At 42.5% G+C, this 18412-nt stretch overlaps 2 protein-coding genes across 2 annotated transcripts; one reads left to right on the top strand and one right to left on the bottom strand.

Moving 5' to 3' along the window:
• The first annotated feature begins 1745 nt into the window (after positions 1–1745).
• On the top strand, positions 1746–2788 carry LOC139386248 (lysophosphatidic acid receptor 5b). Its single transcript, XM_071131741.1, has one exon. The coding sequence runs from the start codon at positions 1786–1788 to the stop codon at positions 2713–2715; it is 930 nt and encodes a 309-aa protein (XP_070987842.1). The 5' UTR covers positions 1746–1785; the 3' UTR covers positions 2716–2788.
• A 1158-nt stretch (positions 2789–3946) lies between these two features.
• Positions 3947–18057, bottom strand: LOC139385669 (integral membrane protein 2C-like). Its single transcript, XM_071130923.1, has 6 exons — positions 17809–18057; positions 15859–16005; positions 15366–15554; positions 15148–15258; positions 8657–8804; positions 3947–5264 (listed from the first exon to the last, which is right to left on the bottom strand). The coding sequence occupies exons 1-6, from the start codon at positions 17902–17904 to the stop codon at positions 5173–5175; spliced, it is 783 nt and encodes a 260-aa protein (XP_070987024.1). The 5' UTR covers positions 17905–18057; the 3' UTR covers positions 3947–5172.
• Positions 18058–18412: the final 355 nt, after the last annotated feature.

The raw sequence follows: 18412 nt of genomic DNA, 5'->3' as shown, positions 1-18412 counted from the left end.
ATCCTCCAAGAGCAACTTCTCCCAACCATCCAGGAACAGTTTGGTGATGAACAATGCATTTTCCAGCATGATGGAGGACCTTGCCATAAGGCAAAAGTGATAACTAAGTGGCTCGGGGAACAAAACATCAATATTTTGGGTCCATGGCCAGGAAACCCCCCAGACCTTAATCCCATTGAGAACTTGTGGTCAATCGTCAAGAGGCGGGTGGATAAACAAAACCCCACAAATTCTGACAAACTCCAAGCATTGATTATGCAAGAATGGGCTGCCATCAGTCAGGATGTGGCCCAGAAGTTAATTGACAGAATGCCAGGGTGGATTACAGAGGTCTTGAAAAAGAAGGGTCAACACTGCAAATATTGACTCTTTGCATCAACTTAGTGTAATTGTCAATAAAAGCCTTTAACACTTATGAAATGCTTGGAATTATAAGTAGTATTCCATAGTATCATCTGACAAAAATATCTAAAGACACTGAAGCAGCAAACTTTGTGGCATTTAATATTTGTGTCATTCTCAAAACTTTTGGCCATGACTGTATATACCTTCCTCCTATAACCATTAACTTCTGGTGTAGACCCTCTAAACCTCAGCACTCCATCAGTGACATGAATAAGTATATTTCATATTCTCAGAACCCAACACTGGCCAACACATTTTCAAATCAATCATCCAACCTTCAAGTTAATGTTCCGTTGTATTCTCACTCATCACACCTGTGACCTCATTCAAGTATTGCCCTTTAGGAGGCTGAGATCCATAGAGGTTCCACAGAATATTTCAGAGGGCATATCTAACTCTTAACTAATCTGATCAACAAAAGGCATGGGATTTACAACAATGAGTCTTGTAATTTATTCATACTGAATTGAAGCATATACATAATTATACATTGTTCAGATATGGACTGCTCAGATGTAATCCACCCTCTCTCAATCTAGCAGTGGTGTAAAGTACGTCAGTAAAATTACTTTAAAGTACTACTTACAGTAAGTAGTTTTTTGGGGTCTCTGTACTTTACTATACTATTTATATCTTTGACTACTTTTACTTCACTACATTCCTAAAGAAAATAATGTACTTCTTACTCCATAAATTTTCCCTGACACCCAAAAGTACTCGTTACATTTACAATGCTTAGCAGGACAGGAAAATGGTCCAATTCACTCACTTATCAAGAGAACATCCTTGGTCAGTCCTACTGCCTATGATCTGGTGGACTCACAAACACAAATGTTTCGTTTCTAAATTATGTCTGAGTGTTGAGTGCCTCTGGAAATCCGTAAATTGAAAACACAAGAAAATGCTGCCGTCTGGTTTTCTTAATATAAGGAATTAAATGATTTACACTTTTACTTGTACTTTTGATACTTAAGTATATTTGAGCAATTACATGTACTTTTCATACTTAGGTATATTTAAAACCAACTACTTTTAGACTTTTACTCAAGTAGTATTTTACTGGGTGACTCATTTGAACTTGTTACTCAGAAAGGATTCATGTTATCAAGAGTCTTCAAACAGATTAGCAGATAGAATGGGAGGCCCTTGCTGAGAAGGAAAAAAGTACCCTCACTTCCTGTTTCAACACCTATTTCAACACTGTTATTTCAAAAACAGAGTTAAGGACAGCTCAACCTTCATACAGACCGCTCTGCTAGGAAGTGGAAACCAGAGCACTGAGTTGCTGGTTTGTCGTGGTTTCTGTCTCTTTTCAGTTCACACGCACAGACACACACAGCTGCGTCTGTCTTAAAAGGAGCAGAGATACATTACAGCACCATGAACAACACCAACGATACCTTAGAGGACAGCGCTCCGGAGCTGAGTTGTGTGAGTGCAGTGTATACAGTCTCTGCCGCGGTGTACGGCTGTGTGATGGTGCTGGGCCTGCCGCTCAACGCTGTGTCACTGTGGATTCTGCTACGCCGCCACGGCCTCAAATCCTCCAGCGCGGTCTTCATGAGCCACCTGGCTCTGTCAGACCTGCTGCTGGTGCTCTCCCTGCCCACCCGGGTCTACTTCTACACCACAGGCACCTGGCCCCTGGGCATCCAGGCCTGCACGGCCACCACCATGCTGTTCCGCAACAACATCCGCTCCAGCGCCGTCTTCATCACATTCATTGGCCTGGACAGGCTGCTGGCTGTGGTCTACCCTCTAAGAACCCGCCACATCCGCACCACCACCAATGCCTGGAAGGCCTGTGTCTTCATCTGGGTCCTGATCGTGGCAGTCAACATCCCAGAGGCCCTCTACTTCATCAGTCAGATGAAGAGCTGTAATGTCACTGACAAATGTTTTGAGTTTACTCAAGAATGTGCCTTGAATGTGCAGATAGCTGGTTACGTGCAGTTTGGGCTGGTGTTCGCCATGCTGGGGGTCAACGTGGTCTCCACCACCATGGTGTCCTGGACGCTACACAGGCACCTCAGCGATGCTGCCATGGTCAACAATAAGATGAATGTCATGCTGATATTCACCATCAACCTTCTGATGTTTATTGTCTTCTTCCTGCCCTCCTCCATAGTGCTGATTCTCAAAATCAAGCAGGCTATCATGCCCATGTTCTGTCTGGCCAGCATCAACTGTTGTCTAGATCCACTGTTGTACTACTTCTCTTTAGATGCTTTCTGGAAGACGAAAGAGCGTTCTGACATAGAGGTTTCACTGGCCAGATCACATGAAAGTAGATTAGGGAGGACACAGTGAGAAACGACTACCGGTGAAGATAGTTTGAGGTAACTGCGTCAACATGTGTTCCTAAATATTCCACAATTTATAGTTAAATGTTCAATTCTATTTTGCCAAATGGCATTTATTTTCTTGTTTTGTAACAGTTCATCTCTTCTTCTGTAAGTTGAATTGCACCCATCTGTACTTTTAAGATATGCTCATATAATAGTTTTATTTAATAAACACTTTACAACCCGGATCTTTGTGATTTTGATCGTTAATAAGACTGAAGTCATTGATATTTACTGAATGTAGGTTTTGTTCATTGACTACAGTCCCTTTTCCAAAAGTACTGACAATAACTAAGGCTTTCAATTCTGCTTTCATCCACATGTAGGGCCGGGTGCCCAACATTTCCCACTGTTGAGTGGTTCAAACATCAGTCATGTGAATTTGTTGATAATTCATGAGGATCCTGGCTGAGGAGCCAGGCAGGCAGCAGCAACCATCCAACAGCTCAGAGCCCTGCCACATGGAGGGGCATCTGTGTCCACGCTATATGACAGACAGACTATAAATAAGGAGTCACTATGGAGTTTAGTACAGGAAAGCCAGTGTAAAGATGGCATGCAAACAAATTCATCCTTTGAGCCATTGTCTTCCAACAGGTGGGGTCACTCCTTTACAACGCTTATCCCTCAACCATCAGAAAAGGGGAATCGACATGGTATCTACAAAAAGCCAATGCCTTTGGGCCTAAGAAAACTCTAATCAAGCAATGTATGTTGACTGGATATAGGCTATGTGAAATATGTGGTCTAAAAGGCTCTACATCTTGTGCTGCCCTAAAGGGAGTGACATGTAGAAGTTAGCTGGGACCTACTAAGATCTCCTTTTCCTCATGTCCTCTTTTTCCATGTATAAAAACTAGGTCACACAGCTCAATTAACTGTCTGAAAATAACATACTTTCCCACTATGCCCAAACAGGTCAGTGCATGAGATTTGTTTACACTTCACATTACTAAAAGACACCTCATATCATACCACAGCTGTCCACTTAAACCTACATACTGTAGGACAGTCTGGTTTCACATGTTCACCCACTGACACTTAAGGATATGATCCGTTACCTCCAGACAATGAAACAAGGCTGGTGGCACATACACAGAACCAAAGAGAACCAGGACAGCGAAATGTCCCAATGATGCCCACAATATAGTAACAATTATCATTTATTTAGAAAGAACAAAGGACAGAAGCCCCCGGGTGTTTAACTACTTTATTCACAGATAAGACTTCACCCGCAGACAAAATATACAGACCAGTCTAAGGTATAGATGAACAGATATAAGCTCCCTTACAGCAGTCAATACTTTAGTCCAGTCTCTGACTCTGGACCAAGGCTTTAAACATGCTCTTATAAAAAGATTCTAACAGCGCAGTTTTTCCTTACAGAGAAAACACACATGCAGGAGGGAAAATCAAGACAGAATTCTACGAGAATGACTCACAGAAGCATTGATAAAGAGTGCAAATGAAGTGGGAGAGGCTCAACCTCCCCAGAAAGAAAGACCAAATAATGAAGAGGTGATAAGAGGGGCATTAAAATGGAGGAAGCAACTTTCTTTGATGCTTTCATATGGAAAAAGGGGGAGCAACTTTCTTTTATGTTTTCACAGGGGCAAGGGTAGCTTGGCTAGAAATAATCTGGTATAATATTACATATAACTGCACACAGTAAGTAAAGAGCAAGTATTTCATGTCATGTACATGATTCTAGACTTTACTTACAATGCAGGTGCAAACATGCAAAGACTAATAATGGCTAATTTGTCTACCTCACTTTGTAGGGACACTGGTCCTTAAACTGACATTCACATTTAAAAAAAACTTTAGTCTGGTAGGGTGACTGAGCTAAAGAAGAAGACAGACCAGGTGACAGAGAGAAGCAAGAGGGGTGCAGTGACAGAAACACTGAGACAAAGATCGAGAAAGCGATGCTGCACAACATTCGGTAGGGTGTTTGCTGAGGAACAGGATCTCTTGCCTTAGCACAGGGTCCTATGACAAAACTAACAGGGACGAGCAGTAATTTCAAGAACAGGGAAATCAATTACACTCACATTGACAACACATGGAAATGGTTGTCTTCCCAGACAACCGAGGCGTCACACAGTTCTCTTAAATCGACCCCCCCATCATAATAGGCTTAGGGGTTCTGCTACATGAAACTATTTAATCCAAGGTAAATCACAGAGAAAAACATGTATTATTGCAGCCAGGAAACACAAGGAAAACATCACTACTGACAATTACAAAAATGAACAGTGTTTTTTTTATTTTAAAGAGACAGTAAAACGTATCAACAAAGGAACAAAACCATAGTTAAAGTGCAGCTGAAACGTAATTCAAAATATCTACACAGGGATGCGCTACAGTGGCTAGAGAGGTGGCTGTGCCTTAGGGTGTCGTGCCCGACGTTCATGACAGTTTATGCTCCATCACAGATGACCGTCTCAACCACAAACGTGTTCTCAAAGTGGCGGATGCGATGGCAGTTCGCCGCTTCCCGTTTGTTGATGCCTACACGTCAGACAGTGAAAGACTTTTATTAGACAAGAGAATACAGTGGCTTGCGAAAGTATTCACCCCTTTGGCATTTTTCCTATTTTGTTGACTTAACCTGGAATTAAAATGTATTTTTGGGGGGTTTGTATCATTTGATTTACACAACATGCCTACCACTTTGAAGACGCACATTTTTTTTTTATTGTGAAACAAGAAATAACACAAAAAAAACATGTAAACATGAGCGTGTATTCACTAAAGGTCAACCGATTAATCGGAATGGCCGATTAAATATGGCCGATTAAATAGGGCAGATTTCAAGTTTTTTGACACCTTTTTTTAACCTTTATTTAACTAGGCAAGTCAGTTAAGAACAAATTCTTATTTTCAATGACGGCCTAGGAACGGTGGGTTAACTGCCTTGTTCAGGGGCAGACCCACAGATTTTTTACCTTGTTAGCTCGGGGATTCAATCTTGCAACCTTACAGTTAACTAGTCCAATGCTCTAACCACCTGCCTCTCATTGCACTCCACGAGGAGCCTGCCTGTTACGCGAATGCAGTAAGCCAAGGTAAGTTGCTAGCTAGCATTAAACTTATAAAAAACAATCAATCATAATCACTAGTTAACTACACACGGTTGATGATATTACTAGTTTATCTAGCGTGTCCTGCGTTGCATATAATCGATGCGGTGCGTATTCGCGAAAAAGGACTGTCCTTGCTCCAACGTGTACCTAACCATAAACATCAATGCCTTTCTTAAAATCAATACACAGAAGTATATATTTTTAAACCTGCATATTTAGCTAAAAGAAATCCAGGTTAGCAGGCAATATTAACCAGGTGAAATTGTGTCACTTCTCTTGAGTTCCTTGCACGCAGAGTCAGTGTATATGCAACAGTTTGGGCAGCCTAATTTGCCAGAATTTTACATTATTATGACATAACATTGAAGGTTGTGCAATGTAACAGCGATATTTAGACTTATGGATGCCACCCGTTAGATAAAATAAGGAAAGGTTCCATATTTCACTGAAAGAATAAACGTCTTGTTTTCGAGATGATAGTTTCCGGATTCGACCATATTAATGACCTAAGGCTCGTATTTCTGTGTGTTATTATGTTATAATTAAGTCTGATTTGATAGAGCAGTCTGACTGAGCGATGGTAGGCACCAGCAGGCTCATAAGCATTCATTCAAACAGCACTTTTGTGCGTTTTGCCAGCAGCTCTTTGCTGTGCTTCAAGCATTGCGCTGTTTATGACTTCAAGCCCATCAACTCCCAAGATTAGGCTGGTGTAACCGATGTGAAATGGCTAGCTAGTTAGCGGGGTGAGCGCTAATAGCGTTGCATATGTCACTCGCTCTGAGACTTGGAGTAGTTATTCCCCTTGCTCTGAATGGGTAACGCTGCTTCGAGGGTGGCTGTTGTCGATGTGTTCCTGGTTCGAGCCCAGGTAGGGGCGAGGAGAGGGACGGAAGCTATACTGTTACACTGGCAATACTAAAGTGCCTATAAGAACATACAATAGTCACAAAGGTACTGCATATGAAATACAAATGGTAGAGAGAGAAATAGTCCTATAATTCCTAAAATTACAACCTAAAACTTCTTACCTGGGAATATTGAAAACTCATGTTAAAAAGGAACCACCAGCTTTCATATGTTGTTTAAGTTCCTTGCTCAGAACATTACGTTAGCTTTCTTATATTGCACTTTTACTTTCTTCTCCAACACTTTGTTTTTGCATTATTTAAACCAAATTGAACATGTTTCATTATTTATTTGTGGCTAAATAGATTTTATTGATGTATTATATTAAGTTAAAATAAGTTCATTCAGTATTGTAGTAATTGTCATTATTACCATTACCAGAAAAAAATCGACATCTGCTTTTTTTGGTCCACCAATAATCGGTATCGGTGTTGAAAAATCATAAAATCGGTCGCCCTCTACTATTCACCAACCAAGTCAATACTTTGTAGAGCCACCTTTTGCAGCAATTACAGCTGCAAGTCTCTTGGGGTGTCTCTATACGCTTGGCACATCTAGCCACTAGAATTTCTGCCCATTCTTCAAGGCAAAACTGCTCTATCTCCTTCAAGTTGGTGTACAGCAATCCAAGTCATATCACAGACTCAATTGGATTGAAGTCTGGGCTTTGACTAGGCCATTCCAATACATTTAAATGTTTCCCCTTAAACCACTCGAGTGTTGCTTTAGCAGTATGCTTCGGGTCATTGTCCTGCTGGAGGGTGAACCGCCGACCCAGCCTCAAATCTCTGGAAAAGTGAAAACAGGTTTCCCTCAAGAATTTCTGTGTATTTAGCGCCATCCATCATTCCTTCAATTCTGGCCAGTTTCCCAGTCCCTGCCGATGAAAAACATCCCCACAGCATGGTGTTCTCAGGGTGATGAGGTGTTGGATTTGTGCCAGACATAGTGTTTTCCTTGATGGTCAAAAAGCTCAATTTTAGTCTCATCTGACCAGAGATCCTTCTTCCATATGTTTGGGGAGTCTCCCACATGCCTCTTGGCAAACACCAAACATGGTTGCTTCTTTTTTTCTTTAAGCAATTACTTTTTTTTTTATGGCCACTCTTCCCTTCCTTAAAGCCCAACTCTGTGGAGTGTATGGCTTAAAGTGGTCCTATGGACAGATACTCCAATCTCCACCATGGAGCTTTGCAGCTCCATCAGGGTTATCTTTTGTCTCTTTGTTGCCTCTCTGATTAATTCCCTCCTTGCCTGGTCTGTGAGATTTGGTGGGCGGCCATCTTGGCAGGTTTGTTGTGTTGCCATATTCTTAATTTTTTTATATAAAGGATTTAAAAAGGTGCTATGTGGGATGTTCAAAGTGTCTGATATTGTTTTATAACTCAACCCTGATCTGTACTTCTCCACAACTTTGTCCCTGACCTGTTTGGAGAGCTCCTTGGTCTTCATGGTGGCGCTTGCTTGGTGGTGCCCCTTGCTTAGCGGTGTTGCAGACTCTGGGGCCGTTTGGAACAGGTGTATATATACTGAGATCATGTGACACTTAGATGGCACACAGGGGGACTTTAACTAATTATGTGGCTTTTGAAGGTAATTGGTTGCACCAGATCTTATTTAGGGGCTTATTTAGGATCTTACATATGTACGCACCACTTTTTTTATTTTATTTTTTAGAATGTTTTTAAACAAGTATTTTTTTTATTTTTTTCACTTCACCAATTTGGCCTATTTTGTGTATGTCCATTACATGAAATCCAAATAAAAATCCATTTAAATTACAGTTTGTAATGCAACAAAATAGGAATTTTTTTTGCAAGGCACTGTAGGTGGACCATTCAGATCCTGAGTGACTCCCACAACCCTATACAAGGCTCTGAACCTCCCCATCACCTCTCCCCAACCTACGTCTGCGGGCGTGGCGCTTCAGGCGGTATGTGTCCTTGCCGTTACACAGGCGGTAGATGAAGGGCCCCAGCTGGCGCATGTTATGAACCTTCCCCGTCACAACCATCTCCTCCTGGATAATGTAGGTCTGGGGAAGGTACGTCCCCTTCTAAAAGACAGAGAGGGGGAGGTAGACAGGGTTAGAATTCAGAAAGAGAAAAAGAGAAGGGACAGGAGAGAGAAAGAAGCCAGACTTCATCAAAGAAATTGGAAATAAAGATATCGTCATCCTACAACAAACATGGTATAGAGGAAATGGACCCACTGGTTGCCCCCTAGGTTACAGAGAGTTGGTAGTCCCATCCACCAAACTACCAAGTGTGAAACAGGGAAGAGACTCGGTAAAATTAGTAAAAACAGGAACATTTTACATCTGGCTAGAAATTAATCTCAACAGAGAAACATTTCCTTGTGTGTGCTACCTATATCCCCCCAATAGATACCCCATACTTTAATGAAGACATGTTTGCCCATCCTAGAGGGGGAGATAAACCATTTCCAGACCCAGGGACATGTACTAGTCTGTGGTAACCTAAATGACAGAACTGGACAAGAACCTGACACCCTCAACACACAGGGGGACAGACACCTACCTACCTGGAGGTGACAGCATTCCCTCCCAAATATGCCCCCCTACACACAACTATGACAAAACAGGTCACAACTCCTGTCAGCTCTGTCACACGCTGGGTCTGTACATAGTCAATGGTAGGCTTCAAGGAGACTCCTATGGTCGGTACACCTATAGCTCATCCCTTGGCAGTAGTACTGTAAATTACTTTATCACTGACCTCAACCCAGAGTCTCTCAGAGCATTCACAGTCAGCCCACTGACACCTCTACCAGATCACAGCAAGATCACAGTCTACTGAACAGAGCAATACTCAATCATGAGGCATCAAAGCCAAAGGAACTGCACAATATTAAGAAATGCTATAGATGGAATGAAAGTGGTATAGAAACCTACTAAAAAACAACTAATTCAATCACTTACAGATAACTTCCTGGACAAACATTTCACTGTAATAGTGAAGGTGTAAACGTAACAGTAGAAAACCTAAACAGTATATTTGACCTCAGCTTTCCTCTCAAATCTAACAATTTCAAGAGGACAGCCTAAGAACATTAACAACAATGACAAATATTTGATGAACAATGTAAAAACCTAAGAATGAAATTCAGAAACCTATCCAACCAAAAACTGAGACACAGAAAACCTGAGCCTACGCCTTCACTATGGTGAATCACTAAAACAATATAGAAATACACAACGGGAAAAGAAGGAACAGCACGTCAGAAATCAGCTAAATGTAACTGAAGAATCTATAGACCGATCCAACTTCCCCAGTAGTGGTTACACTTAACAAACAACACGAAAAGTTATCTATCCAAAACGGAGATGTAAAAACCACTACTCCAATCTTTTTTCAAATCAAATTTTTGTGTCACATGCGTTGAATACAACAGGTATAGATAGACCTTCCCAGAGCCGTGTGCTTTTCTAGTTAAAGCTAGCTAATATTGTACCTGGTTGGTTAGCTCCCAGCACGGTGGCATTGTTGGCACTTTGTTCATTGTTGTTTAACTAGCTAACATCAGCTGTCTGGGTCGTTAGCTAACGTTGTGTGTGTGATCTCAAACAAATGTGCGCAACCGCAACATTCAAACGAGGCTACAAAGAAAACTAATGGGACGGTAGCGACTGTGTTGACGTCAAAATCAGGGGTGTGAACTACGTTTCTACTCAAGCGTTGATCGACATGGTAATGGAGCTATAGTATTGGAGAAAAGTTGAAAAAACGGACCCTCCGTTACATCGTGACGTGTCATGTCGTAACGTACAGCACGCATAAAGCAACTATTTCTGTCTTACAATCTCTCTCCACCAGGTGTAGCACTTCTATCATCCTTTAAAAACAAGGAAGTCATTTTTTTCATCATCATTGCATGCGATCATCATTCTCAAATCCGCTGTTAACTTCTAAGATCACTTTAGCACCACCCAAAAACCCAATTCAAATTCGACACAAACCTTCAAATAGGTATGTAATGACACATTATATAAACTCTTTATAGTGTTATATTTACATTTTAGAGGCGATAAGGTGATAAGTTGGACAGATCGAGTGAAAAAAAGCAATTTTCCCACACAACATCTCTCCTTCTCACTATCACGCATTAGTTTTGCTGCCCCACCCGCCATTTTTAAAAAGACCCGACAGGGCTCATTGTCTGCTTGAATTATGCAGAAACGGGCAGCGTTTAGGTCATGTAATTGATTCTGTTGGAAAGGGGAGAAATTGTGCTTTACAATGGTATTGACATTACAGTTGATCTGGAAGTATTACGCTTTTGGGGCGCTAAAATAAAAGGGCAATTGTACGGACCAAGGCGATGTACGAGTTTACGTTATATGTCTTAAGCTAATGTTAGATGGTTGGCTAACTAGCAGACATTATTATTAATTTCCAAAAAGCTGTTTGCTTTCCAAGTTAGAGCCTAATGTTAGCTAGCTAGCATATCCCTCTAGTGGTGTGGGGGCTGTGCTTTGGCAAAGTGGGTGGGGTTATATCCTTCCTGTTTGGCCCTGTCCGGGGGTGTCCTCGAATGTGGCCACAGTGTCTCCTGACCCCTCCTGTCTCAGCCTCCAGTATTTATGCTGCAGTAGTTTATGTGTCGGAGGGCTAGGGTCAGTTTGTTATATCTGGAGTACTTCTCCTGTCCTATTCGGTGTCCTGTGTGAATTTAAGTGTGCTCTCTAATTCTCTCTCTCTCGGAGGAGGACCTGAGCCCTAGGACCATGCCTCAGGACTACCTGACATGATGACTCCTTGCTGTCCCCAGTCCACCTGGCCGTGCTGCTGCTCCAGTTTCAACTGTTCTGCCTTATTATTATTGGACCATGCTGGTCATTTATGAACATTTGAACATCTTGGCCATGTTCTGTTATAATCTCCACCCGACACAGCCAGAAGAGAACTGGCCACCCCTCATAGCCTGGTTCCTCTCTAGGTTTCTTCCTAGGTTTTGGCCAGTCTAGGGAGTTTTTCCTAGCCACCGTGCTTCTACACCTGCATTGCTTGCTGTTTGGGGTTTTAGGCTGGGTTTCTGTACAGCACTTTGAGATATCAGCTGATGTACGAAGGGCTATATAAATAAATTTGATTTTGATTTGATTTGATTGCACCTGGTTGGTTAGCTCCCATCAATGTGGCATTGTTGGCACTTTGTTCATTGTCGTTTAACTAGCTATCATTAGCTAGCTGGCTGGCTCGTTAGCTAACGTTACGTGACGCGTGTACAACACCCGTTGAATATGGCCGGTGTCAGTAAACGTCTGCAAAAAAGCATAATTAAAATGTTGCCAGCAGAGCTGGTTAGGCTGTTTTCATGTTATCCAGAGGTAAACAAATCATCGGCCAGAGCATCAAGTGTGTGCTCCGAGATGGGTGGGGCTAAAGCTAAAGAGGGTGTGAACGATGCTGAATGGGTTTAGACAAAGAAGAGCTCTTCACTAGATACCAAAACATTCAAAGGCCATTTTCTCAAAAGTGAGTTGACAAGTTGATCAACTTTCAAAGCAGAATTACTTTACCATTGTTCCTCAAATGCAGTCTATGATATACCATTTTGTAGATCTGAGTCTCTACTTTTATGCAATGTAGGAAACACCATTTCACATTTTGCTACATAAGACCGAATCCAGGTGGGGAGTCACATATATACAGTGCCTTCGGAAAGTATTCCGAACCCTTGATGTTTTCCCCATTTTGTTACAGCCTTGTTCAAAATTGCTTTGAAAAAAGTGCCATCATTCTACACACAATACACCATAATGACAAAGCAAACAGGTTTTTAGAAATGTTTGCTAATTTATAAAAAATAAAACTGAAATATCACATTTACATAAGCATCAAGTCTTCTTGGGTATGAGTTTCTCCCATTCTTCTCTGCAGATCCTCTCAAGCACTGTCAGGTTGGATAGTGTCGCTGCACTCCAGAAATGTTCGAACAGGTTCAAGTCTGGGCTCTGGCTGGGCCAATCAAGGACATTCAGAGACTTGTGCCGAAGCCACTTCTGCTTTGTCTTGGCAGTGTGCTTAGGGTTGTTGTCCTGTTAGAAGGTGAACCTGCTACCACCATCATGCCATAGGGATGGTGCCAGGTTTCCTCTAGACATGACGCTCGGCATTCAGGTCAAATAGGTCAATCTTGGTTTCATCCGACCACAGAATCTTGTTTCTCATGGTCGGAGTCCTTTAGTTGCCTTTTGGCAAACTCCAAGCGGGCTGTCATGTGCCTTTTACTGAAGAGTGGCTTCCGTCTGGCCACTACCATAAAGGCCTGATTTGTGGAGTGCTGCAGAGATGGGAGAACCTTCCAGAAAGACAACCATCTCCACAAAGGAACTGCAGAGCTCTGTCAGAGTGACCATCGGGTTCTTGGTCACCTCCCTGACCAAGGCCCTTCTCCCCGGATTGTTCAGTTTGGCCAGACAGCCAGCTCTAGGAAGAGTCTTGGTGGTTCCAAACCTCTAATTAAGAATGATGGAGGCCACTGTGTTCTTGGAGACCTTCAATGCTGCAGAAATGTTTTGGTACCCTTCCCCAGATCCTCGGCACAACCCTGTCTCGGAGCACTACAGACAATTCCTTCAACCTCATGGCTTGGTTTTTGCTCTGACATGCACTGTCAACTGTGGGACCTTACAACAAAAGAAAATCTACTTTTCACATTGTCATTATGGGGCATTTTAGAATAAGGCTGTAACAAAATGTTGAAAAAGTCAAGGGGTCTGAATACTTTCCGAAGGCACTGTATATCAACAAATTGGCGAGGCCACTAGAACAGTCTGCAGCCCCCGACCTCACCCTACTAGAATCTGAAGTCAAATGTTCACTGTTTGCTGATGATCTGGTACTTCTGTCCAACCCAGGAGGGCCTACAGCAGCAACTAGATCTTCTGCACAGATTCTGTCAGACCTGGGCCTGACAGTAAATCTCAGTAAGACAAAAAATGGTGTTCCAAAAAAGGTCCAGTTCATAGGACCACAAATTCAAATTCCATCTAGACACTGTTGCCATAGAGCACACAAAAAAACTATACACACCTCTACCTACCTCACCACAGGTAACTTCCACAAAGCTGTGAACGATCTGAGAGACAAGGCAAGAAGGGCCCTCAAAAGGAGCATAAAATTCGACATACCAAGTAGGATCTGACTATAAATACTTGATTCAGTTATAGAACCCATTGCCCTTTATGGTTGTGAGGTCTGGGATCCGCTCACCAACCAAGAATTCACAAAATGGGACAAACACCAAATTGACACTCCACATGCAGAATTCTACAAAAATATCCTCTGTTTACAATGTAAAACACCAAATAATGCATGCAGAGCAGAATTAGGCCAATACCCACTAATGATCAAAATCCAGAAAAGAGACGTTATATTCTTCAACCACCTAAAACGAAGCGATTCCCAAACCTTCCATAACAAAGCCATCACCTACAGAGAGATGGACCTGGAGAAGAGTCCCCTAAGCAAGCTGGTCCTGGGTCTCCATTCACAAACACAGCACACCCCACAGAGCCCCAGGACAGCAGCACAATTAGACCCAAACAAATCATGAGAAAACAAAAATATAATTACTTGACACATTGGAAAGATTTAGCAAAAAAACAGAGCAAACTAGAATGCTATTTGGCCCTAAACAGAGAGTATACAGTGGCAGAAAACCTGTCCACTGTGACTGACCCAAACTTAAGGAAAGCTTTGACTATGTACAGATTTAGTGATCATAGCCTTGCTATTGAGAAAGGCCGCCGTAGGCAGACCTGGCTCTCAAGAGAAGACAGGCTATGTGCACACTGCCCACAAAATGAGGTGGAAACTGAGCTGCACTTCCTAACCTCCTGCCAAATGTATGACCATAGATCCAAAGAATTTGAAAACAAATCCAATTTTGATCGATTCCACAGTGTGCCATTACAACAGCAAGATGTGTGACCTGTTGCCACAAGAAAAGGGCAACCAGTGAAGAACAAACATTGTAAATACAACCCATATTTATGTTGATTTATTTTCCCTTTTCTACTTTAACTATTTGCACATTGTTACAACACTGTATATAAACTATGACAATTGAAATGTATCTATGACTTTGGATCTTTTGTGAGTGTAATGTTTACTGTTACTTTTTTATTGTTCATTTCACGTTTATCATCTATTTCACTTACTGTGGCAATGTGAACATATGTTTCCCATGCCAATAAAGCCCTATGAATTTAATTGAGGGACAGAAGGAAGAGAGAACATAATAGGTTGTGGAATATGAGAGATGGTACCTCAGACAGGCAGAGACAGACAGGCAGAGACAGAGACAGAGAGAGACCGAGAGAGACAGACAGAGAGAGAGAGACAGAGACAGACAGAGAGGACTTATGTTACCTTAACATTGACCAGCAGTTCCCAGAGGTTCCGTGGGGGCATGACGATGGTGGTATTGAGCTCGATGACATAGCATTTGTCCAAAGCGATGTCATGGTAGGCTGTCAGTCCCTGGTGACATAGAGAAAACAAATAAATAATGTCCAAAAACTTGCTGATTGACTCTCCATCCTACGAGAGGTGTGTGTTTGCGTGTGCATGTGCTCGGTCCTCCTCACCCTGTGAAAGTCGTGGATGATGTCAGCAGGGTCACTTCCTCCAAAATGGGGCACAGGCACGCTGATCTGCTCATAGTTGTCTTCCAGGTAGATGCCCACGTTCTCCTCCAGCTCCTGTCTGCCTCTCAGAGGGGCGTACACTGAGTCCTCATAACGAACCCTGCAGTGGAACAGACTCTCCTCTGGGATCTAGGTCAAGGCCCAGGGGAACCGTTAGCAAGGCTATCACTAACTATCATCTTCATTATCACAGTCTCTACTATTACTAAATGTTTCATGATCCCCGACTGGGATAGAAAGACCAACGTGCTGATAACCAAATGGAAAATCTCCAATGTAGATCATAACAACATCAGAGGCAGTTACACCAGGAAGCACATTTACAAATCCCACATCAAAAGATAGGCCTATCCTCTATTGTCCTAAGTGGTATCATCAGAGTGTTGTCTCATACTGTCACTGTACTGAGACACTGTATGTAGATGCTAGGTACCTGGGGTATGAAGTAGTAGCGATAGACATAGATGGAGGCCAACACCAGGCCAGACATGAAGACCACCAGGCCAGAGGTCAGGCAACATAGGCCGTTCAGAGGAGACCTCTGGGAGCGCAGAGGCAGAACCAGCTCCTCATCATCCTCCTGACAGGGAGACACACAGGGTCACATACATGAATACACACGCATCACACCAGGCTAGTGTCCTGTCCAGGGTGTGTACTTCTACATCAAGCTGCCTCACGCTATGAACAAACTCAGACAAAGCTTTCTTGCCCAAGGCTTACTTACTTAATTATCACCCCCCCCCCTCCTAGGTAAAAAGGATACTCACAGCTAGTGTTTCACAGATATTCTATGGTCACATCAAGACAGGGCAGACTAAGTCAGGTTGGGTTAGGAGTATTATGGTTCTGCTCTTAGATAGAAAGATGACTACAAAAGTGAATCCTGAAACCTGCAGCTATAGTTACGGTAGGTGGAATAAATCTGCATGTTGTAGCAGGGAAACAGCAACGTGGGTGGCAGAGAGAGGGATGACAGAGTGGTTAGTAATGTGGCACTTCTAAGACGGAGAGTAATGCCACCCCCAGTCTCTCACCCCATCTGCCGCTGCCACACGCTCCACCGGTGTGTTGGCAGCGTGTCACGGGTTGGCTTTCTACCGTATATGTGCAACTACGTGGGTGGATAGGTACATTTATCCTGGAGGATGAGCTCTGAGCGTAGGAGACAAAAAAGCAAGTTATTCTTAGCTGGTACTTGGAGTGAAATTCTCCTGACATTGCTATTGCCTGCGTCTGAAAACAGCTCACAGACTATCAAACCAAAAACCTTGGTGTTATGACAACCTGTGTTGAAAGATAAACTAGGAGATAAAATGAACAAGGACAAAGGGATAGACTACACATCATTTTCACTGTCTGTGTGTGGGTGTCTGTGCGTATGCATGTATGTATGTATGCATGTGTCTGTGCTCCCCAGAGGCAGATAGCTACCAGTGTTCTCCTTTCCTACTGATTGAGATAGGAGGGCCTTACATGGACTGAGAACATGACAATGGTCTGTCTACATTTCCAACAAACGCTATAGAAGATAATGGCCAATAGGCAACTGCCAACTTCCCCTTGAGATAAAAACAGGCAGACATACACCCTAATTGGTTTAGATGCATCCTTCTAACCTTTGATAAAATACACATAAGGCTTTAGTTGTAGCTCATTACTGTCTGCAAGTGGCTGACTAAAAGCAAAGCATATTTGATTGGATTTGAAACTGCAGCATGCTGGGGAGCGAAGCTTTCCTAGAACCACTAATATGAAATATGAACTTGCATGGCAAGCAGTAGTAACCTCCATCTGCCATTTTGTCTGCTGCCTGTGTTTGGTAAACATGCTTTTCTTGTAATCCATTCACATTTGCCAAGAAATAATTATTCATAATCCACAGCAAACATTATAGGTTTATGCTTAAAGCAAAAGTAATAACTTGATACTCCTTGGTTTAGGTTCTTACAGCTAATAATTTATCGGTCAATTCTCATAGCCTAACGTTTGCCTAAATAACTGATGTTGATAAAGCTCATTTGTCTAAGAACATCCACTTAACTATGTTCAATAGTAATGTTAGCAGTGCCCCTTTGTTCATTCAGTCGGCTATTTGGCAAAGTGCCGACATTTCCACAAATAGCTTGTTAGCCGCACAGCATCGTTTTATTTCCTGCCAAATGGCAATGGCTGCTCTGACCTCAAATAATGTTCTAAAGCACCTGCTGCGTTCTTCAATGTGCCGGTAAATGTCAAGTAAAATGGCCCGCAGACGCTTGACGAACCCACCGCGACTAAATAATTATTGGAGGTAGCACCAGTTAGCTCTGTTTTATCGAAGGGCAATGCACACAAAGCGATATCATGTTGCAACCACAACGAAAAGGCATCACTAACTTACCATCGGATGGGTTATGAGAATTTCGGTCTTTTCGCCATCATTCTCCTCCTTCTCGACTTTCTGACCCGCGACGGACAGGAAAGTGATCTTGACCATTGCTGTTCCTGTCAAAGACTAATCGGGTGGGTTTCGTTTCCTCTAGCTACGGTAGCTAGATCCCCTACTCGTATGTGAGCCTTAATTGTTGTTACTGACACAATGTATCTGGTTGTCTTGTTCTTCTTCGATGGGGATTCACGGCGGTTGGAGTTAAATGTGCATTACCGCCACTAGCTGGATGGTTTATTGAATAAGACACAAAACAATTAACATTTCGGGAATGGGGTGAAACAAAATCATACAAAATAAAACACGTCACACTTCTTCAATCACAGTCCACTCCAAAATACATCCCTACACATAAATTCACCGAAAGGGTTTCTTGCACCGCCTTGGCTGTGAAATCACAAAAACCCCCAAAAATTGGAAACCACGAAATTGGGTAAATAAATAAAGGAACGTTTAGGTGACTCTGTCAAATGTACGCTAGAAGACTGTTTTGCTAGCAGACACTGGAATATGTTCTGTGATTCATCCAACCGCATTGCGGAGCATACCACCTCAG

This window comes from Oncorhynchus clarkii, chromosome 27 (assembly GCF_045791955.1).
Source record: "Oncorhynchus clarkii lewisi isolate Uvic-CL-2024 chromosome 27, UVic_Ocla_1.0, whole genome shotgun sequence".
In the NCBI taxonomy this organism is placed as follows: Eukaryota; Metazoa; Chordata; class Actinopteri; order Salmoniformes; family Salmonidae; genus Oncorhynchus; species Oncorhynchus clarkii.
The sequence above is the reverse complement of the archived record's forward strand: the minus strand, read 5'-3'. Positions and strand labels throughout refer to the sequence as shown.

Bases quoted from the DNA above. Each gene is read 5' to 3' on its own strand.
- LOC139386248 (XM_071131741.1), top strand. From the start codon at position 1,786: ATGAACAACACCAACGATACCTTAGAGGACAGCGCTCCGGAGCTGAGT.
- LOC139385669 (XM_071130923.1), bottom strand. From the start codon at position 17,904: ATGGTCAAGATCACTTTCCTGTCCGTCGCGGGTCAGAAAGTCGAGAAG. The intron at 15,555-15,858 runs GTACCTAGCATC...GCCTTGACCTAG, and splicing joins GCTACTACTTCATACCCCAG to ATCCCAGAGGAGAGTCTGTT. The intron at 8,805-15,147 runs GTAACATAAGTC...TCTGTCTTTTAG, and splicing joins AACTGCTGGTCAATGTTAAG to AAGGGGACGTACCTTCCCCA.